This window comes from Sycon ciliatum, chromosome 5 (assembly GCF_964019385.1).
Source record: "Sycon ciliatum chromosome 5, ocSycCili1.1, whole genome shotgun sequence".
Taxonomy (NCBI): Eukaryota; Metazoa; Porifera; class Calcarea; order Leucosolenida; family Sycettidae; genus Sycon; species Sycon ciliatum.
Window position 1 is genome coordinate 25,902,160 of NC_088647.1, and position 23,044 is coordinate 25,925,203.

Genomic DNA, 23,044 nt, shown 5'->3' on the forward strand with positions numbered 1-23,044 from the left:
CGTCCGCTATCGATGAGGAACATCAGTGGCACTAACAACCCAAGGGATTTGGGAGGCGGTGTACAGACACAGCGGGGCCACAGACAGTGGAGGACGGAACAATGACGGAGAGTGAAAGAGCGTGGACCAAGAGTAGAGCGGAGGGCCTGGGAAACTAGACCAAGAAGAATCCTGGTCACAGCACCAAGTGTCGTGGTCGGCCGATCATCCCTACGTGTGAGTTATCGCAAGCCCGTTTGCACAAAGTATATGTGTGCCTCTTGGTCATTCCACTCAGGCATACCTCAGACCCAACGCACAGAGAAATCAGCATGGCGGAGCACAAATGTCCGATATAGTAAAAGTAGAAATGCAAAGGATAGGTAAGAAACTGCAATGCAAAAACCCGGCTCAAGCGGACAAGTCCACTTGAGCGGTAATGTAAACTCTCTAATAAACTCAACTCTACAACTCTACTGCACTCAACTGCCACACTCTACTCCAGTCAGCAAACTTATACCGCTGAAGTCTATAGCAAGCAGCTGCGAAGAGAAGCATCGAGCAGGCAGCAGCAAACAGAGCACGAGCAAAGTCAGCAGGAGCGAGTGGCACGTTGCTGCAAGGAAACTGTAACACTATAAACGTGCAATGGAAACAGTTCTGTGGTAAGGGCGAGTCTAGGCAACACATTGAGGAGTGCCATCAGGATGTGACTGTAGTGATGATGAGGAGTAGAACATATCTAAACACGTGACTCCATCTTCTAGAAACGTACATCATGTGTACCTATGCTACTGTTCGAATTATTATGCAAAGTCATGGTTTCAGCATTAGGGTACATAACTGCTACATGTAAATGGTTACGAGCATTACTGTGTACGCAGGGTCATCACAAAGGCATTACAGCGATGGAAAAGGCTAGGGAAAACAAACAAACATGAAAAGCCAGTGCGTTGGTATAAAATACAGGCAGTAAACGTACAAGCAGATATCACGAGATATACTGGGGTAAAACAACAGAACAATGTGAGCAAGACATCCAGCAACATAGAAATATCTAATAAAGCAGACAATTCCTATTCTGTCATCAGTCTGTACTGTGTAGTCACTGTAGCCGGAGACTACTAACGAAAACCATACTTCACAAAACATACACGTAACTTGATTACCAGCATTGCCGCAACAAGTCCATCCTGACAAGTATCCTGTGCTCGTATTACTACAGATTAGGCCATAGCCAGCGGATCAGTAATGGGATTCAATGGACTATTGTCACTTGATCACCCGCGTCGAACAACGATACATACCAGCATAGGTTACTGGTTGGGATGTTGCGCAACACTTGAGTTTCAAGGGTACGATGATGCAGTCCGGTCAGGCTATGATCATCATGGTTCAAAGTCAATGTGATCAAATCATTGCTCTGCCAGGGCTGGCCTAGAGCACCACCACCACGAGAGGTATCAACACCGAGGCCCCACCAACCGTACACTTCACCCTGTGTGCTATGTACAGTAGACAGTACTGGACTAGACGATGCACATAAGCACACATAGAGATGGGCACGCTGTGTGACATCTATGCGTACCTGTATAGCACTACTACCGCACTGTTCCTGTATCGGTGAACTACACACTGAATGCCAGCTCCCGTCGTACGACGATTTACGGATGGTTCGGTTGTTGTTCCTGATCTCTATATCGCCATGGCAGAGGTTGATATCAAACACAGGTACAGGTGCCGGCTGAGCAGGTGCTGGTGGAACAACACTGAACTTCACTCCACTACCTTTCAGATGAACACCGGCAATCGTAGTTGAAACAATGTATTCCCCGGCTGCAGCAGGACGGCATTTAGTCACCAGATGTCCAGTAGATGATTGCTGTAGGGGCTCGCACTGGACTGTCTTGCCGTCCGGATTTGTCACACAAACTCCTACATCGATCTTCCTCAGCTGGTCTTGGCTGATAATAGCAGCATCGGAAAGGTGCTCAATCTCTATGTCGATCTCAACATCTCTGCCCATCTTACGATTGCCTGAGCAAAGCACTTTGTTCTTTGCTGCATCAGCACAAAGACCCGCTTTGCTGATGCCAGCCACGAGATCACGTGTGTCGCTTGCCGCAAAGACGATGCCGCTCACAACACATGGCTCAGCATCACTCTTGCCAACCTCTGCTGCGCCATTCAAGGCTGTTACTAGCCAAGACGACATGCGCACAAAATCCACACTGTCCTGGCAAGCATCCAGCATGCCTCTCACCACCTCCGTTTGCGACACACTGCCCTGCAGCCTAGTGAGTTGCTTCTCCAGAGGTCCCAGTGCCTGACTTTGAAGATCATCAAGTTCATTCAGAACACTGGTTTCACGTTTTTGAATAGCTTCTACCAGAGAACGGAAAAATAGCACGGCCTCTTCTGATGCAAGCTCTATCTGATCATGAAGGTTACGAATGGAGGACTGTACTTTCTCAATGGAGCTCTCCAGAACGCCATCACTCTCAGACACACAGCTCAACAACAAATCATTCACTGACGCTCTCATCTTCTCTGCTGCAGCATTGATAGACACAAGATATTGTTTGTGCGGCTCATGTTTTCCAGTGCTGATGCATCGCTCACATAACAGCTTCTTACACTTTGTGCAGAACTTGGTCAGGATACTGCTTGGGTGCAGTGCACAGCGATGCTGTGATTGAGTAGCTGAAGCAGCAGTAGTGGTCTCAGCAGTCTCAGTGCCTGCTTCAGTCAATGCAAGTACCTCATGACCATGTGTAGCTCGGGAGATCTTGTGTCCTTCAGTGTGTACACCGCACAGATGACTGCTGCATGTTGCACAGCTCGACACGGCCACTTTTACATCCATGCATTCATCACACGACACTGCAGACTGCTGCTCTGCACCACTACCATCTACCTTCCTATAACTGTCTGGCAAAGACAGCATGGGGGAGCATCCAGCCTGCAACGGTGTCGACGCCCTACACTTCGGACACGTAATGGAGCCATCTTCATCAACATTCTGGTCAAGGCACGATATGCACAGAGAGTGGAGGCACTGGACCAGTTTAATCCTCTTGTTTTCACAGCCACACGCTACACAGTTCACAGGAGGCATGTCTCAAGCAGGAATTATCCTCTAGTCCAACACACTCAGATTCTCACTATTTGTTTTCTCAACAATCAAGCCGGCAAAGAGACACTACAACGTGTCTAGGATCACAAAAGCAGCACGAGGATTCTCGAGAAGAAAATAAGACTCGCACCAGGCGGTGAACACAGAGATAAAAGTGAGTGTCAGTAGTAGATGTAGCTCTGCACAGCAGTCTAGTGCAATGTAGGCTACACACAGCATGTACACATGCAGACAGTTGTACTCTCACTGCATGTACTTTTCAGAGATTGCATGACAAGCTGAGCTGGCCCCAAGCCAAGGCCAGGTCTGTCATGACAGGTAGCACAGACTTTGCTGTCAATGCACCTACACCCACCCTGCACTGAACCATGACATTCCCATTCTGTTATAGTCCACCAAACAGCATACAGTCATGTACAGTGCATTGCATCACACAGCCTGTCTATAGCACCACTACCACTGACCCCCCCATTCACACAGCCTGTCTCTAGGACCCGTGACTACCACTGACCCCCCCCCCCATTCACACAGAAATAATTACTTACTTGAAGAGCACTGAAAAGAGAGTTTCCCATGATGAAGGCAGAGACCTCCTGCAGTGACAAACAATCAAAAGTGCCCCTTCCATATTCACCTTTGATATTTCTGACCAACCCAAGTTGGGTGTTTTGCCTTGCTGCCTCAAATTGTAGTTAGACCGCTGTGCCAATACATTAACTGGTCTCGCCTTCGTCCTATAAGAGGCGACGTTCTCTGTTGCCGTGGGACTTAGCTTGTGCACATTTTCACTGCGCTCATTTTCCCCTCTTTCTTCCTTTACTGGGCTATGAACCTTTCAAGTGGGAAAGCTGTTAGTTTGCTCACTGGAGATGTGTTGGAGCTAGGTCTCAGGTCGTTGAATGTCTCCTCAGTTTGCCTCTCAGTTTTCTGCCCAGTTATCACACTTTCTGACTGCCTACTGTAAAACCGGGAATTTTTGCTGGTCTAATATTTTCGGTATTTCTTAAAATCAACTGTTCGGTGGTGCGAAAATTTCGGAAAATCATTTTAATAGGTTTTTCATTTGACCCGTCGAGACCACACGACGCTTGCATATCACAGCACGAACAGTTCACCAGCCACACTCCACGAAAGCAAGTAGTAGTACTCCTGACAAGTCTTGTTTCGTTCCATAGAGATAATAACGGGGAACTCATCAGAGGAGAAGCAGTTGTTGAATGAAGGGGTTTAGCTGAATAATGCTAATTTATAGAAAAGATATTGGCGCACTGAGGTGTAGACACTCATCTAACTCACATATGTGACATATCAACACAAAAGGAATAGTGCAGAATGGAGGTGTTCTGAACCCTACCAGACACAACTATCACAAGTGCTAAATCATTCACAATGAGAAGGAGAGGTACACAGGAATAGGTTGCGCTAGTTTAGTTTACACGTCACAAATGGTACTCAGGTAGTGACAAAGATAGGTGAAAAGTAGACGCCAAGTGAAAGCCAACAAATCATCACGGACGTCTAACGTCACATCTGAAGATTGCTAGCTGCACAAGACAAATACTTCACAAACCTCGATAATTGATATTCAGCCAGAGGTATAGGTGAAAGGAAGGCTGCTGGGTGTGACATAGAACTGTGGGCTGCTGAGGCGACGTATCCATCTTGATCTTGACTGCAGGGTTGGCGTCTAACGCTATAATCCTAGCAGCAGATCAAATCCTTCCTCTGGTCAATGGCAGATTTCCTGGTCCAGGAGAAGTCATAATTCTTTGTTGCCATCTTCAATAGGTCCGTCAAATACAGTAGTAATAGGTTTGCGCAACCTATTCCTGTGTACCTCTCCTTCTCATTGTGAATGATTTAGCACTTGTGATAGTTGTGTCTGGTAGGGTTCAGAACACCTCCATTCTGCACTATTCCTTTTGTGTTGATATGTCACATATGTGAGCTAGTTAAGTGTTTACACCTCAGTGCGCCAATATCTTTTCTATAAATTAGCATTATTCAGCTAAACCCCTTCATTCAACATCTGCTTCTCCTCTGATGAGTTCCCCGTTATTATCTCTATGGAACGAAACAAGACTTGTCAGGAGTACTACTACTTGCTTTCGTGGAGTGTGGCTGGTGAACTGTTCGTGCTGTGATATGCAAGCGTCGTGTGGTCTCGTCGGGTCAAATGAAAAACCTATTAGGCCACCCAGAATTAATTCGTTGTTTCGGGTCACTTCACTCATCCGTACCAGGGTCGGTCGGTCGGGTTTATTTTTTAATTTTATTTTTATTTTAGTTGCGGGCATGTGCATACATGTACATGTACAATTGTGCATATCGAATAGCTTTTCTCCATCAAGCCAGTCGATCCAGCGTAGCCATTGTCCCATCAGATCCAGGTCCCCTCCAGGACCAGATCTTGGCCTCGCTGGCAAACGAGTCTGACGAGCAGCTCTCACCGAAGTCCTTGAAAACTTCTGTCAATGAGCGACACAGTGGCGGAGCTGATGGAGTGATGCTGTTTCAGGACCGATTGCGAATCGGAGATAGAAGACAACGTCGTCACCAAGTGCTGCATCCTGTCAATTGGCTGCTTCTGAGGTCGATGTCTGGACTGCTATTAATATTTTGGGTCGCGTGTACGTGTGTACATAATCTAGTCATGCACATTTGCATGCACTAAAAAAATTGCGGTCGGGTGAAAAAAGACGGTCAGTCGGGTGACCCGAAACAACGAATTAATTCTGGGTGGCCTTATCATTTTTATTATTATTATTACGAAGTAGTGGTTGCGACTTCGGCGATGATTTGTAAGAAATGGTTTGCTCCCCACACCGGAGCTCGCGCTATTCCGTCCAGTGTCAAGTAAAGTCGGTGGAATAGCGCGAGCTCCGGTGTGGGGAGCAAACAATTTATTATTATTATTATTATTATTATAGACAACAGCTCATGGCATGAGAAGAGAATCAGCCAGTACGGGAGATGAAAATCAGCCAGTACGGGAGATGTGGGTGTTAACCAACTTACTACTGTATTTGACGAATCTATTGAAGATGACAACAAAGAATTAAAATCAGTTTTCTAGATCCAAATGCATTTTGCACACTATGTGGCATGGCTATTTTGGATTTGTATTGTATTGTATTGTATTGTATTTATTTAAAAGGATTCTCCAAAAGCAAATGGATGCTTATCACGGAAGTCTCCCACATGAATATCGCAAGAAAAATGGGGAAATGGGGAGAGGAGAGTGGAAGATGAAGCATGGGAAGAAGGGAAACAAGTACCTAAATATCGAGGTATAAAAGCAGGAAAGAAATCGACGAGGGAAGAAATCACCAATGGCAGATAATAGCGGGACATTTAGATGAAAAAAACCCAGCAAGGATTAATTTCAAGGAAAAAAAATTTCTCAAACGGAAAAGTTCGGAATTCCAGTCAGAGAATATCTATGCTGAGAGTAATGAGCCTTTAGAGCAATGCGAAAATTGACAGAGGACTGAACGCAGCGGATGTGTTCTGGAAGTTTGTTCCATTCCACAGATAAACTGAAGAGAGGGGATTTAAGGAAATGGGCGCCAGAACGAGGTAAAACTATAGAGGACGGGTGACGACAACTAAGGGATACATTGAATTTGAAACGAATTAGCAAAGACGGAAACTGGTAAAAGACATGATGAAAATACAGCAAGGACAGAATCTGACGACGCCACTTCAGGGATGACCAGTCACAAGTACGATTAAGAATCTGTTTCGGGGTTTCCCACTCAGGAGGGTGCCGGGTCTTACAAAGCAGATATGAACGAGCAGCAACGGCTTGCAGTCGGTCTAACGTAAGCGAATCTGAATGGGATACGGCGAATGACCAGACAGGGACTGCGTATTCTAACAGTGGTCGTACGTAACACTTGTAGAGCAAATTCACGGTTGAAGCAGAAAGGAAATGGGCCATATGGCGCAACAGAAAAACACGACTGCGAAACTTATGGGTGATAGATTTTATATGGTCAGAAAAATTTAGTGAAGGAGTGATAGTCACGCCGAGATGACAGTGGCTATCACCTTTCTGAATAGGCACACCGTTCATTGTCAAGGGGGATGACGGGCCGGGGGCTAATGCATATTTTTGAAAGGGTAGGTGGACGCATTTACTGGTGTTAAACGTCATGGCAGTAGCTGATGACCATTGACAACACTTATCAATGTCAGTCTGGAGCAATGCATTATGGATAGGAAGTGAGGTGTTTGCTGGAGAAACAAGAATTAAATTAGAGTCATCAGCAAAAAGGGATAGGGTACTAGAAGCAGGGGCATCAGGAAAGGAGTTGATGCACAGGTTAAAAAGAAGCGGGCCGAGATGGGAACCTTGGGGTACGCCAGCGGTGATGGGCAAAGGGTCAGAAAGAGTTTGGCCAATGCGAACGCAAATACTACGATCACTGATGAAGTCCTTCACCCAAGAACAGGCAGAAAGAGAACACCAACCTGAAACAGATTGAATAACTAAATGATGACTAACTCTGTCAAAGGCCTTAGAAAAATCAAGGAACAGCTGGTCACAAGAAGACTTAGAGTCAAATGCACGCGAAACAATTGAGGTAAGCTGTACCAATTGGTCAACTGTTGACCTCTTTCGACAAAAGCCAAACTGGCTGGAACTGATAATTTTATGGCTCTCAACAAACGAGTAAAACTGACGGCTAATCATAGACTCATACAACTTGGCAACTGCATTTAACAGCGATATAGGACGGTAATTGACTGGGTGAAAAGGATTACCTTTTCCCTTGAACACAGGTACAACAACGGCAGATTTCCACTCCCTGGGCTGAGTACTGGACAGCAAGCAGCGGTTGAAAAGGGCGGAAAGAGACTGTGACGTGACCTCAGCTGTTTCACGGAGGATGCGATTGTTCAGCAGTCCAGCGGTTTTACGTTGAATGGGAAGTCTGGATAGCGTGTCAAATACGGACTGCACAGAGAATGGTTGTATGGAGAACTTCACAGTGGACGTGGGTGTTAAAATACCAGCTGAGTGCAGGTCAGGTGTTAGCAGTGGCGCCTGGCTGTAGCTCGCAAACACTTTGGCTAGGAGATTCGTCTTTTCCGTATTACTCGTGGCTGGGTAGGCTTGGTTGTCATGGTAGAGGTCAGGGATAACCGGAGACGGGCGATTCACATTACAAAGGATCTTTGCTTTGCGCCACCATGTACGAGTTCCATGATGCTGAGCCATGTCTCTCGCCATCCTCTCGTGATAATGGCGTTTCGCCTTCCGGAGCAAGGAAGTAAGACAGTTACGTGAGAGTCTATACGCTATCCAACTATCTGTAGATCCGAGACGTTTGGCCTTGGCGAAGAGGCGATCCCGAAGCCGCCTCTGACGATGGTGAACAGCAGAGTACCAAGGCTTGTTCGATGGAAATGTGCTTCTCCGGACAACGGGAACAAACAACGATACAGAGTCTTCCAGCGCTGTGCGCCACAATGACCAGGCCTCATCAACTGTTTGCGCATTTTGGACGGCATCTAGCAAGGGTAGTTGCCACACGTGGTTGTTAAATGCTTGCCAGTCCGTGTGGGCAAAGTCGAGCCAGGTGTTTTGTGCAGAAGATATTTGGGCTGTGGAGCCTGCTGATCGGTTGTGGACGACATCGAAAACTACAGGACAGTGATCAGATACCGGTGGGAGGATGGTGAGATGGGAGACTGCTATTGGAGCATTAGTGATAACTAGGTCGAGTAGTGATGAACTCTTACCACTTGCGGAGTAGCGGGTAGGCTGTTGATCCACAAGTTGCGATAAGCCCAGATCATCCAGGGTGTCATACATGCATGTACCAGCAGGTGTATCAGGATCGGATGCTAGCCATTTCGAGAGGCGAGCGTTAAAGTCGCCAATGACAAATATGGAAGCTTGAGGACAAGATATTGATTGAATGCAGGTCCGGAGTGCGCTGCAGAACTGATCAGGTGGCTGCCAAGGAGGACGGTAACAACAGAACACAAACGTGGAGTTGGAGCGATGCTCTAGTTCTATGCACACAATTTCAATGGTTGGATCAGCAGGCTGAAGATCTGGACGATGTTTGGTAGCATGGGAAATGGAAGGGTGGAGGAGGAATGCCACTCCACCTCCACGTCGCACGGTATTGTTGTGACGGTCATGCCGGATAATTTTGTATTCAGCTGACGGTGTTAATATTGAACTTGTGATATCAGGAGTCAACCAGGTTTCAGTTATGCCCAAGATATCTAGTTGAGATGTGCAGAATAAGTTTTTAATCTCATCAGCCCGCTTCAGCCAGCTGCATGCGTTAACTGTGCAGATCCTGATACTCGACGGAGACTTCATATCAGGAATACAAGGTGAAAAGTTGAAAGTCAAAGGGGGCGGTTGGAATGGTGGAGCAAGAGGGTTCAGTGCGGTCACTTGCGATTGTCGGCCGGGAGAGAACGGGGCTGCATTTGGGTTAAGAGTAAAAGCGTGTGGTGATGTGGGAAAAAAGATGGGTGCGTGTGGATTCAACATCACAGTTTATGATTTCTTGGGGAGGGGTGGGTTCTTGAACTTCCATTCTCGTGCTGTTACATGCTCGGGCCAGAACTCGTTTTCCAGAACATTTCTTTCGTCATGCTCAGCAACTGTCAGATGTGCGTACAACGTGCCGTACACTGTTCTGGAGGGGATCAGTCTACAGCCAGTAACTTCCACATTCTTCTTTCTACAGTACGCAACAAGATCATCAGCACTGCAGTTGATATTGATGCCCCCAACGAATACAACTCTGCGTGCTATTTTCTTACCTCCACGCAGATCTGCGGGCTTCCTGTGGCGGTTGGCGGCTTCACGTACGATCGACCAGTCGTACTTGGTACTGACAGGCTTGTCAGTAGTACGACTGGCGTTGCTTGTTCGTGGTGCAGAGAGGGTACGACTAGCGTACGTCTCGCCCGGAGCTGCGGATTCAAGCCCTGTTGGTGCAGATGCGGGTACTGGTACACCCGTGGCGGGAATGTTTGTAGCTGCTCGGTACGAGTACTCATCCTGGAGGCTGTCGAGGGCGCGATTAGAGACATCGATGGGCTGGTGATGTTGTGTCAGGGCGCGAAGCTCCTCTCTGAGTTCTGCAATGGCGGCATCTTTTCCTTTCTCCTTTTCTAGAGAGATTTTTCGTAGGTCGGAAACTTCTGCTACCAGGTTTCGGACCGTCTCCATCAGGTCAACCATCATCTTCGTTAGCGCAGTAGCATCAGTGCTGGTACATTCACATCCTCCTGCCTGCTTTGTGACCCTGTGTGTGTCGATCTGATCGTCCAGTGGTTGCAACTTTCCCCTCAGGGCGCCTACCAATTGCACTCGGCTCAGGCCGGCCCATTTGACGTTATTGGCCTTTGCCAGTGACTCCAAGCCTTCACTATCCAAAATTCCGAAGTCAATGGACGCCATGCTCCCGGTTGGGGGAGCAAGACGTCAGACGTAAAAAACTCGCAACCACACTCGTCAACGAGTACTGGAACATTTTTAGGTCTTGTTTTATTTTAGGTAAAAATTACCTGTACTGAAGTTACCGAAAATAAGACTCCAGCAAATTTTCCGCATTTACAGTGCTATCTTGTTACAGTGGTGGTCAGTTTCCATGGTTACTCATAACTCATACTTACAGTAAGTCAACAAATATTCAGCGCATACTTATTTTCGGCTATTTTCCGCCCCGGTCATGTTTGGCCGAAAATTTGCCAAGTTGGGGCCGAAATTTTGTTTTGCAAGGTTCCGTGTGACAGTGTAAACGTACCGGCGGCAGCAGCACAGGCCGAAAAATTGATGTGGCCGAAATGGGTTCTAGCCCTGGGATCGGGAGGCCGAAATTTGAATGCGCCGAAAATATGTGGACTTACAGTGTGTGTAGTAATAGGTGAGTGACTTGTCAGTTTGAGCACTCTGGCAAGGTATGTACGGGCCTGGTTGAAAAATGGCTTTGGAAAATTTATTTTTTATTGCTATCAGGTTCGGCCTCATTTTCTCTGTGCTTCGCTGATGAGTCCACAAAGGCCGAAACAGTTCTGTCCGCAGATTCAGGTTACGTTTGGTTGGTCACATTCCCAAATGGGAATCACTTGGAATCACTCGGAATCATTCTCGACCGTTTGGTTGGTCAAAAAAGTGCGTTAGGTTGGTCCCATTCCAGAATCGGAATCGCTGAGAATGATTCTATTTGGAGAATGATCATTCCACCTCACATGCTGGAATGAGCATTCTCATTCTGGAATCAAAAAATGATAATGGTTGCCACGAGCCAAACAATGTAGCATAAGGTTTAAGTGCCTCAAATCATGCACTCAGAAGTACCTTGACTCTCTCAAGGAAACTAGAGTCGGGTAAAAGAGAAGAGAGCCGCCGTTCCACAACGACATCATGCCATGGAATTGCTATGTCAAGTGATTCCTAGTTGATTCTGGCGCGTTTGTTTGGTCAGGTGATTCTTACCCATTCCCATTCCAGAATGGTTGTCATTTACATTTTGAAAATGCCCAACCAAACTCAACCTGAGTATCTTCAGGTAGGGATCTCAGCGCGTGCACTGCGCATGCAGTTCGCGCATGTAACCAAACGCGCATCAGATGAGATCTTGAACGAGGGAGAAATGGCTGAAATTTCCTTGCAAGGAGATGGTGGTTACAGGCTACCTCCTTACCAGAATGGGATATTGTTTGGTATGTTGGCCGCCCATGTGTTCGTGAATAGATAACGTTATGTAGCTTTCGTTGGAAGGCGCGAAGCCGTTTTACAGTGTTCTTTCAGAGCAGAAAATGAACATCTCTGGATGTAACGGGGGATAAGCTCTGGATTCAATGGTAAACCCGACAGAAATACTTGATGGTGGATGTTGAGAGCTGGCAGGGAATTTGACCGAAGCGTTCATGCTCCACACCACGTGACGGTGTTCGTTCTTGTGCATTTCTGCATTTCTGACATATCGCTGTGCATATGGGCCGTTGACGGTGTTGTTGCAGAGACATCGATTGTCAGGTGTGGACAGGGTTTTGTTCGAGTAGCAGTGTGGAGACGTGGTTTGGTCCTCACAGGCAACAGGAGCGGCTCCTGGGGATGGCGAAAGCCAAATCTACTCAAAGCCGACTTCACGATCGCCGATCTTCTGGCGGCGCATTTTCACTTATGCTCTGCAACAAGCGGCACAAGCTGCGGAAATCGTCAGATGATATTAGCCTATCAGTGTGCCCAGAACCTCTAGTGACTCTTACTGAAGCATTAGCTTGAGTAATCGTTCTTTCTAGCCCTCTCTCTCTCTCCCTCTCTCTCCCTCTCTCTCTCTCTCTCTCTCTCTCTCTCTCTCTCTCTCTCTCTCTCTCTCTCTCTCTCTCTCTCTCTCTCTCCGAACTACAAAATCAATGTCGAGCTGCACCATGGAGTCGTCAAATACCGACTCACTGAGCCGGTTTTTGGCAATCGCCATTTTTTAAGTCTGCCATCGCCGCATTGAAAAATCGATTCCATCATTGAATGCGCAAAGCCCTGCGCAGTGTCCGCGCTGATATCCCTACTTTTATGTTATAAAATTACAAAATACCTTGTACTTGAGAGAATTGAGACTGCTGCTGTGTACGGCTGGCGACGATGTGGTCTGTCCTCCTCCACCGTCCACGAATCTGACAGGGTCACTCTTCAGACCGAAGTTCCCTTGTGTGTAACTTTCACAGTGACAACTGCCACCAGCAGGGCTGAGTCCAAATAGGTCACACCTTGGGGCGAAGTCCTCTGATGAGTGAGTTCCATATTCCCAACCTCACCCTACATCAATTCTGTCTGCTCTAGCTCTCACTGCCATCCAAACAAATCTCTCCACGATTGAAAGTCCTGCGATGTGCGCTGCGTCGACTGCTGCATGCATTCGGAAATCACACTGACAGTCCGTGATATCCTCCAACTGCACGCAGTGACGTTCAAGCCGGTAAGACAGACTAGCATAGCACTAGCAGTTTTTTCTCTGGTCTCTGACGTTCGACTCCACTACATGTATCTATCGGTTCCGCGCCAGGTCTTGCACTCGTTCATGTACTGGCTTAGTTGGCGAATACGGAATAGTGTCTTCCACTCCGTCGTGGCTCAGCCAACCGGAATGGATACGACCAATGTACAATGCCAGTTACCTTCGCAGACTAACTGGTAAACGACGAATTATTTTCCTGCACGCTCCGCTCTCTTCTTAGACCGGGTAAAATGGTGCGCTGTCGTGCTCCGATCCACGCTCTGTGGCATATCGGTTGGCTGCATGCGGGGCCTCGCTGCCAATGCAGATTGCCGTCGTTACTGGTTACGTAGAGGGCGGAATCATTACCGTTCGAAGTAGTTCAATCAAGCGCGAATATCTCTCCGGAGTCCGCATATTCCATGTTCATCACCCGGCATTATATCCTCGAAGTAGTAGCGCCTCGCAAAGAGAGCTAGAACCCTCCGCTGCTACCAGAAAATGGCTTGGAGGCCGCGAATGACTTGGCCCCTAGTCCACTAGTTTTTCACTCATCGCGGGTAAAACTGTGACTGCAACAACAGAAACACTCGAAGGCAAAACTTGAAGGGAGCGAAACCTTCTTCCGGTCCCACAGGTATTTAGGCACAACAGCCAGAGAGCTAGTGGCAGGCAGCATTGCCAGACACAACATGACGAAACGCAAGAGCAAGAATAAAACAGAGGAGAGCAACCCAAAAGGATCAGGAACAAGTGTAAACGCTCGGAATTAAAAAAATGAAAAGCGTGCCATCAAGCTCGTACATCAACGCATATGCACGCAAGCATAATGCATAATGGTGTTGCTTGCGCCCTGATTATTAGTGATTTTGATACACGCACGTGGTTCATCGACATCATTAGTCTATTTCCATAAACGGCGTATCACTATCAGTGTGAGCAACACACAGACAGTCAGTACAGTGGTCCCTTTCTATTAAAGGGGCACTCCGGCTTCATTTTCGACGCCGAGTTTTCGATGCCAAGACGAAGGTAGGTGAAAGAAAAGACCCCTCGAACAAGAACGAGTCTCCAGAAGCGATCGAGTCGAGCAGGAAGACGACTTTTGAATTTCGCCGAGCGAGCGCTGATGACGTAATGAGGGATTAGCTTGCCAGTGGAAATGCATCTGCGCACATACATTTCACATACTTTTTGGCCAATTTTCAATCGAAGAGGAGGTTGCTTTCTATGTTCTCTCAACGTCGTGAGCGATCCCGTCTTCTATACCCTTCCAGGTACCCTCAAGGTCCTCCAGAGGAGAATTTATCTCCAGCAAAGCGTTGTTGATCCGCTAAATTCGTCTTGAGACATATTCACCCAGTGCAGTGCTGATAAATGTAGAATGTTGAATCTGTGATAATTGTTGACGATGGAGAGAGAGGCTGATAGCCGCTGTCGCAGGGAGAGTGAAGCTGCTGGAAGTAACAACGGGGAGCCCGTTTGTATCACCTGAACAACCAGACTTCAAAGCAGCTTGACCAAATCGGAGGGTGCCTCGTTGCTTATTATGAATATTACACCGACATGAATTACTACAAGTACACTGGTGAGTTTTTATCTTGTTTTGTTCGTATGCTAGTACCCTGGCCTGGAGTTCTCGTTAGCAAATTCCTATTCCCTGGCGTTTTCTAAACATTCCGTGTAGTACTGAATACGTGATCAAGTATTCCGATTTGGGTAGATGTGGAATTTGGACATGTATTTTATAAAAAAATTCTATTTTCCCAATAGAGCGTTTGTAGTGAAATGGTTGCCCAAATACAACGAAATTGATTCTGCAGTTCTACAACTTGTACTGAAATCGAGTTAAAGTAAAAATGATTCTTCATGACAGTTGGGGTCAATGAAATCTGATCCAGGCATAACAAATAGTGACGCCTGCCACCCCGAGAACGAATGCCTATTTGGTGGGGGATACCTAAGTACTCGAAAGTGGTGCGTGTTTCAATGTGGCATGGAAGTTTTATGATATAATCTCTGGTCAATGCAACATACGATAGCCATCATGAATTGCAGGCTTCGAACGCAACTCAGACCAGAATTGGCAATTCCCTAAGTTTATAATTCCATGGCCCCAGCTGTGGTTATAGAAGTTTGTTTGCACATTATTCTTATAGTCGATAGGTTTATACTGATGGCCACAAACAACGGCAGTTCAAACTTCACTGACGTGTTCATGAGCTGAGAGATTTCTCTCCACTATTTCTGTTGTGCATACAGGTCTGTCCAATATGTATTGACCGTATTGGGTATGGTATCTGCTCTGAGAAGGGAATCGCTGGAGCCACAGTCCAATTATACAGGCTTTCAAGAAACAGAGAGGATCCATCTTTCCAAGCTGATACCTGATGTGTACCGACAGAATTCTCACGAGATACCTTACGGACTACGTGTGGTGTGTACTTCATAGTACTCCTTCGACTACTATCTAGAATCAAGTCGACTGAAACAAGTTCAAACAACTCTGGCTTCAAACGAGCCGTCGATTAGACAAACAAAACATTCTCTCATATACTGGAGCACTCTGACAACTCACGACCTATTCCTAACGATTTCCACCGCTTATAAATATGTAGAGTGCTGATTGGAATGTGCTCACAATCTCAACAATTCAGTGCTATAATTATTTGAACAATGTGTTAGAAATTATTCCACTTTTCCTTCTATAAATGTTGTATCTACATATAATCCACAGTGCTCCAAAGTTTCAGAGTTCTCAGGGTATCAAACAAAATTATTTCAAATACAGTGAAATTGTTCGTGGACATTATAGCGTAACTAATTTACTTGTAGTTCCCTGGTCCTTTTCTTTGCTATAAATTAATCCTTTGCTCTCTAGCTGCCTGCGAGTCCAACAGTGAAATTGTTAGTTCATATTTATAATGTGGGAGGGGGTTGAACATATATTTTATATAAGGGACCTGCAACTGTAATATCACAGTACAGTAGCCAGCAAATATGTAGAAAACAGAAATGCATGTTCCCATCATTGTACATGGATGGGCGCAGCAGGCCGAAGCTATCAGCCAGAACAGGATTTACAATCACTTAGAGATACTTGAGCTATTCCAGTATTCTCCGTGAGCTGTCCCATTCCACAATGGTTTATGCCACCATTATTTCTGGTAGTATCCATGTGCATAGTTCCAAGACCATCTCGGATTCTTCAGCAACTTGTGCCACGGCAAAAGACAATGCTGGACTCGGTCACTGGGGCTGTCAAACTGCCCATCACAAATGAACTTCAATTTCTCATCTGTTTCAAGTATATGTACTGCCATGACTTGACCATGCTTCATCCACAGCTGGGCGAAGATTGTGGCATTGAATTCCATAGCGCACCTTCTTGCTGCCATGCAGGAGTATGTTGAGAGAAGTGAACATATTTTTACTAAAAAACAACAGCCACTGAAGAGGATAGCAATAGCCTTGGGTGAATTTCCCGCAGGTACACGTTGTTGGTAGGTCTACTGGTCGGTCTCCATATCGTCAAGTTCAGAAATCACCTGTACTACACATCTTGTAGAAGGGATCCTGATCGAATAATTTTCTGGTCGTAAAATTCACTAAACTGAGGGCGAGACAAATAGTCAGTACTCCCCGATTCCGTCAAGCTGCTTTGAAGTCTGGATGCACATGTGATGCTAACAAGCTCCCCGTTGTTACTTCCAGCAGCTTCACTTTCCCTGCGACAGTGGCTATCAACCTCTCTCCATCGTCGACAATTATCACAGATTCAACATTCTACATTTATCAGCACTGCACTGGGTGAATATGTCTCAAGACGAATTTAGCGGATCAACAACGCTTCGCTGGAGAAAAATTCTCCTCTGGAGGACCTTGAGGGTACCTGGAAGGGTATAGAAGACGGGATTGCTCACGACGTTGAGAGAACATAGAAAACAACCTCCTCTTCGATTGAAAATTGGCCAAAAAGTATGTGAAATGTATGTGCGCAGATGCATTTCCACTGGCAAGCTAATCCCTCATTACGTCATCAGCGCTCGCTCGGCGAAATTCAAAAGTCGTCTTCCTGCTCGACTCGATCGCTTCTGGAGACTCGTTCTTGTTCGAGGGGTCTTCTCTTTCACCTACCTTCGTCTTGGCATCGAAAACTCGGCGTCGAAAATGAAGCCGGAGTGCCCCTTTAAATCCGGCACCATTTGTGCCACGGAAAATCTGCTGGATTAGGGAGGGTGCTGGATTAACAAATCTGATTTACTGCTGCAATGTGCATGAAGAGGACATTTTGGCTACTGGACATTGAGCTGGTTTATCGAGGGTGCTGGATTATAAAGTGCTGGATTAGAGAGGGACGACTGTACAGGTAGACATGTTCCGAATTTTCCCGAGCCGTGCCCAGATTATTCATTTGTCACGAAATACAGACATCTACCGGTATCCTGTTTATCACCAGCGTTGTACATACCGGTAACTCGCACCGACTTTTTGGGGGTGAAGTTCTGTTGCTTATTGTTTTACTCCGGAAAATACAGTCTTATTAGCATTAGTATTATCGGCAGATGGCGTTATTCGGTGCGCATGTGGTCCTATGCCTCTGGCAAATCAAGGCATGAAGAGAGCTAGAGAGTAGAGTAGTAGAGAGCTGTACGCATGCATTGTTGCATGTCTCCTGCATAGACTGAGTCAAGATCAACGCATCAAGCTACACTGTCTGTACTGAGAACAGTGACAGCGGAGCCGGCATGGTCTCAACCACCACAATCCTATCAGCATGGTGGACTCCAGCAGAGCCTCCACCACTGTCAAACAGCATGGGAAGTGGCTACAGCGGCGACTCCAGTTTCTCAGCCAATGCCTACTGCAAGAGCAACAACATGTAGAATGGATCCCACAGCAAGGACTAGAAACAGAGCAAGAAGAGCGACACCCAAGGACAACATGATACGGCCTACAGAGACGTATTTAAATAGAGCATAACATCAGACGTAAGAGACATGGACGGGGGAGCAGGAGGAGGATCAGAAGAGAGAGAAAGAGAGTGAGAGTGAGAGAGAGAGAGAGAGAGAGAGAGAGAGAGAGAGAGAGAGAGAGAGAGAGCGAGAGAGAGAGAGAGAGAGAGAGAGAGAGGAGAGAGAGAGAGAGAGAGAGAGTAGGTGTGAGAGAGAGAGGAGGGAGAGAGAGAGGGAGAGAGAGAGAGAGAGAGAGAGAGAGAGAGAGAGAGAGAGAGAGAGAGAGAGAGAGAGAGAGAGAGAGAGAGAGAGAGAGAGAGAGAGAGAGAGAGTAGGTGTGAGAGAGAGAGAGTAGGTGTGAGAGAGAGAGGAGATGTGAGAGAGAGAGAGAGAGAGAGAGAGAGAGAGAGAGAGAGAGAGAGAGAGAGAGAGAGAGAGAGAGAGAGAGAGAGAGAGAGAGAGAGAGAGAGAGAGAAGAGAGAGAGAGAGAGAGAGAGAGAGAGAGAGAGAGAGAGAGAGAGAGAGAGAGAGAGAGAGAGAGAGAGAGAGAGAGTACACAGACTGTTCGGGTGGTGAAAATTAGAAGTCCAGAAGTATACTTTTGATACACACAGTATTGAGCATACTCAACAGTGCGATGACAATACCGCTTTGTCCATAGTCGTCTAGACTATAGAGTATCTTTTAGTTATAATACTTATGAACTGGAATAAATAGGTGCCTCGACTGAATACAGTACGATATTTTATGTCCAGCTTGAAAAGAATGCATTCATGATAGCTAATGAACCTGTGCTAAATGCTAGAGTATGGCCAAGCCGGGGGGAAGTCCCGCTTCTCATCAGGAGGCCAGAGTGGGGTTTCTGTTATGAGGTATGGACTGCTGTGTGTTGTGAGTTGCAGCTCTGTACAAGCAGGTCAGTCGCCTCAAAGTGATATCAAATTTGCACCAAGAGATCAAAGTTTTGTGTGTGAAACCCGACATGCAGTACAGTGCGGAACGCATTCATTGGCAATTGCATGTCGGGTTCAGTGTGCCAATAGGACGCAAGCTGCCCGATGCCTCTCGCAGTGTACTGTACCACTGAGCTGTAGTGGTGAGTCTTATGATAGGGGTGGACACCTATAACAGCAACACTACTGGATATGCGGCCTGCTATACCATCCACACTGTAACGTGAATAGCATGGCGGAAAAAAACCCAGCTGAGAGCTTACGCCAGCGGTTTTCTGTTCGGGCGAGGAACAAAAGACTTGCAGAGTGCGTCCATGTGCATGTTGGTCAATCCGGCACAGCACATACGTTTATACCATGCACAGTGCACAGGTTTCAGGGTATTTGCTGACTCCGGCCCGGAACACACTCACGGGGACTCGGCCGCATAGAGTGTCTTGGGCTTAAACTCGGAGATGTGGTCCGGCGGCGATGCCCTCAGCGCTTTCCTGATAGCACTGATCTTTGCAGACGTGGCCACCTTCTCCAGGAAGGCAGCAGTATCGGCAGCATTGTTCAGCACCGCTGTCAGTCCAGTGGTTTTGAGATCAAAGCGATGGTCAACAACCTGCATCTGTGATCAGAAAAGACAGAGTAAATAACTAGTCAGCTGCGGTAGAGTTGACACCAAGTTCACTGCATATTCCTAATTGAATAGAATTCACACCGAGCAATGACACAACCAAGTCCGTCTTTGCCGTTACTCAGAGCTTTGTGTTTGAAGAAAAACACACTCCTGATCAGACACTAGCTTGTCATTGCTGAGTGAGAATTGTATTACTGGCACTGTCTGCTGGTCATGGAACACTATACGTAGCCTGAGGATCTTTTAGACAGCGTTCAGACTACCGTGAATCCCGTCAAACCGTGAAAGGCGATAAACCGTGAAGGACATTCACACTACCGATAAACTAACGTCACCGGTACATAAGTTTTGCAGCTCTCACCGCGGCGCTGAGAAGGGATTTTCCCTTTTTCCCAGCCTGAGCACTTTTTTTACTGCCAGAATGCAGTTACCGCCGCAGGAGTAAAACTTTTCTGCCGGTAACGTGCCAGTAACGTCACGTGATCAAATCACCTTGGAAACTTTTCCATTACGTCACTTTTTATCGGTAGTCTGAACGCGCCCTTAGACAGCGTTCAAGTGACCTCATCATGTAGAAATATAATGATCTTGTTCACACAAGGTCTAAAAAACGCCAAAGCGAGGTGATGCAATTTGAAATTTCTTCACAGCCGGATTTTCTGCATTTCAAGTTAAAATTGAGTGAGTTTTTTTCGGGCAAGGAACACTCTTATTTCATGACTAGCCGGGTCACAGTGTGAGCACACCCGTAAACAGCTTGATGCAATCAGTTCAAGTAAACGGGGCCGGAATCCTTTTTACTTACCCCAAAGTAGTGGAAGGTCCTGACTTTCTCGCTGAAGTCCATCTTGCCCACAATCGATTTGCGATGCTCCTGTTCATCTTGTTCCTTTTTTGATGATTCAATGTCAAAGAGCTTGGCTCGAAGCAGCTTCAGGCAGTTTTCTCTGTTCTGGGAAACAGGACAAGGACAAGACAAGACAAGACAAAGTAGCCAAATGGTCATTGTGAACAAATTCCCAGGAAGAGACAAAGAGGAGACAAAACAAGTCAATCCGGTTATGCAGTGACTCAAACTATAAATCACCTAGAAGGAAAAGACAGTGTCTGCAAAGACAAAATCAGAAACTTGAACGATAAATTTCACGTACCAGCAGTGGCAGGAGCAGCAACAACAGAAACAGCAACAACAATGAAGACAACAACAATGAAGACAACAACAACAATGAAGACAACAACAACGACAATGAAGACAACAAAAACAATGAAGACAACAACAACAATGAAGACAACAACAATGAAGACAACAACAACAATGAAGACAACAACAATGAAGACAACAACAACAATGAAGACAACAACAATGAAGATAACAACAACAATGAAGACAACAACAACAATGAAGACAACAACAACAATGAAGACAACAACAACAACAACAACAACAACAACAACAACAACAACAACAACAACAACAACAACAACAACAACAACAACAACAACAACAACAACAACAACAACAACAACAACAACAACAACAACAACAACAACAACAACAACAACAACAACAATGAAGACAACAACAACAATGAAGACAGCAACAACAATGAAGACAACAAGAACGAGAAAACAACAACGACCACCACAACCACGGCTGCCGCCACTGTCATCACAACCACCGCTGCCGTCGCCAAAAAAACTGGCGACGACACACAACGACCACAACAACAACAACAGCAGCAGCAGCAGCAGTAACAACAGTCTAACACATTTTGTTCACAACACAAATAGAGCAATTACCAAGGACTTACCACACTCTGCACACGAGATGTTTCAGAGCGGAATGCAATGCCACTTGGGATGTGAGTCACACGTACTGCACTCTCTGTCTTCTGGACATGCTGTCCACCAGCACTACGGGATTAAAAACAAGAGAGAGAGAGAGAGAGAGAGAGAGAGAGAGAGAGAGAGAGAGAGAGAGAGAGAGAGAGAGAGAGAGAGAGAGAGAGAGAGAGAGAGAGAGAGAGAGAGAGGGGGGGGCGGAGAGAGAGAGAAAGAGAGAGAGAGAGAGAGAGAGAGAGAGAGAGAGAGAGAGAGAGAGAGAGAGAGAGGGGGGGAGAGAGAGAGAGAGAGAGAGAGAGAGAGAGAGAGAGAGAGAGAGAGAGAGAGAGAGAGAGAGAGAGAGAGAGAGAGAGAGAGAGAGAGAGAGAGAGGAGAGAGAGAGAGAGAGAGAGGTTATTTTGCAGCATCTGCTTGTGTAACTGTGTCCAGTGGTGTAAGACTACCGTACGGCACTACTCTAGACAAATGATGCTCAGGACGTTACACAATCTTATACTACACTGTGTTCACAACTGGCGTGTTGACGCGGTACTCTGGCGGATCAACTGGTGTGTTGACGCGGTACTCTGGCGGATCAACTGGTGTGTTGACGCGGTACTCTGGCGGATCAACTGGTGTGTTGACGCGGTACTCTGGCGGATCATGCGTGCCCAAGCACACGTTCAGGCTTTCAAAAAAAGAGAAGCAGCAATTCGAGTCATATTTTAGGGCGGGCGACGCCACCGAATACTAAGTTTTTGACCCTGTTAATCAAAGTGACTGGCATGTACGCCGGTACGCGCCTGATATGTGCTGAAAAATATAACATACTGGAATTTTATTCCCGTAGCTATGCAGAAGACGTTACTTCAGTAACGTCTGGCGCTAGCCAGGGTCCGCACAGCTTTAATTTGGTGTTTGTGGCGGGCGGGTGGACCTCCGTCTGGCGCTATCCCGTATCTGTCCCGTACCGTACCGTGCCATCAAAGACAGCTGGCCACAAACAGCTGGCCACCATATCCAAATAGGGCTTTCAAATGCAAGATCATAACGTGAAGCAACTTGGAAGAATGAGTATGAATGCAAAGTGTATCGGGTAATGCATGTAGGGCGATTGTGCGGGTTAGAAAAACTTAGAATCCCAGGTTATGCCTTGAAAAATAGGAGAATTGAACAATTTATAACATCCCTATGCTTTTTGCCTAGGTCATCAAGGTGGTAGACGGTGTCGTATTACCCTCGACCGTACCTGTCCCGTACCGTACCATCAAAGGCGGCTGGCCACAAACAGCTGGCCACAATATTCAAATAGGGCTTTCAAATGCAAGATCATAACGTGAAGCAACTTGGAAGAATTAGTATGTATGCAAAGTGTATCGGGGATGCATGCAGGGCGATAGTGCGGGTTCGAATCCCAGGTTATGTCTTGAAAAAATAGAATAAATGAAAAAATTACTATGCTTTTTTTGCCTAGGTCATCAAGGCAAAAAAGCATAGCGTAGGACCCTGAGCTTCCAAGCTCTCTCGTTTTGGCATGTTTTCATATGCATGACGACCAACAAAAAGTTCACGGTTCACTTGAGACTCAGTTAGAC

General features: G+C 46.5%; 1 protein-coding gene and 1 long non-coding RNA gene across 3 annotated transcripts in view; one reads left to right on the forward strand and one right to left on the reverse strand.

Moving 5' to 3' along the window:
• Positions 1 to 23,044, reverse strand: part of LOC135818179 (peptide chain release factor 1-like) — a 97,742-nt gene that overhangs the window by 55,882 nt on the left and 18,816 nt on the right. Inside the window, exons 11-13 of one of the 2 annotated variants that reach the window (XM_065331524.1) lie at positions 21,440 to 21,542; positions 20,434 to 20,580; positions 17,921 to 19,616 (exon numbers count right to left, since the gene is read on the reverse strand). The exons of the other annotated variant lie outside the window; for it this stretch is intronic. Coding sequence (XP_065187596.1) covers positions 19,413 to 19,616; positions 20,434 to 20,580; positions 21,440 to 21,542 — 454 coding nt within the window. The 3' untranslated portion in view covers positions 17,921 to 19,412. Of the gene's footprint in view, positions 1 to 17,920; positions 19,617 to 20,433; positions 20,581 to 21,439; positions 21,543 to 23,044 lie in introns of those variants that run through there. 2 annotated transcript variants of the gene reach the window in all.
• On the forward strand, positions 14,163 to 15,975 carry LOC135816696 (uncharacterized). The gene is made up of 2 exons (XR_010553463.1): positions 14,163 to 14,683; positions 15,358 to 15,975. It is a non-coding gene; the product is annotated as an uncharacterized LOC135816696 (long non-coding RNA).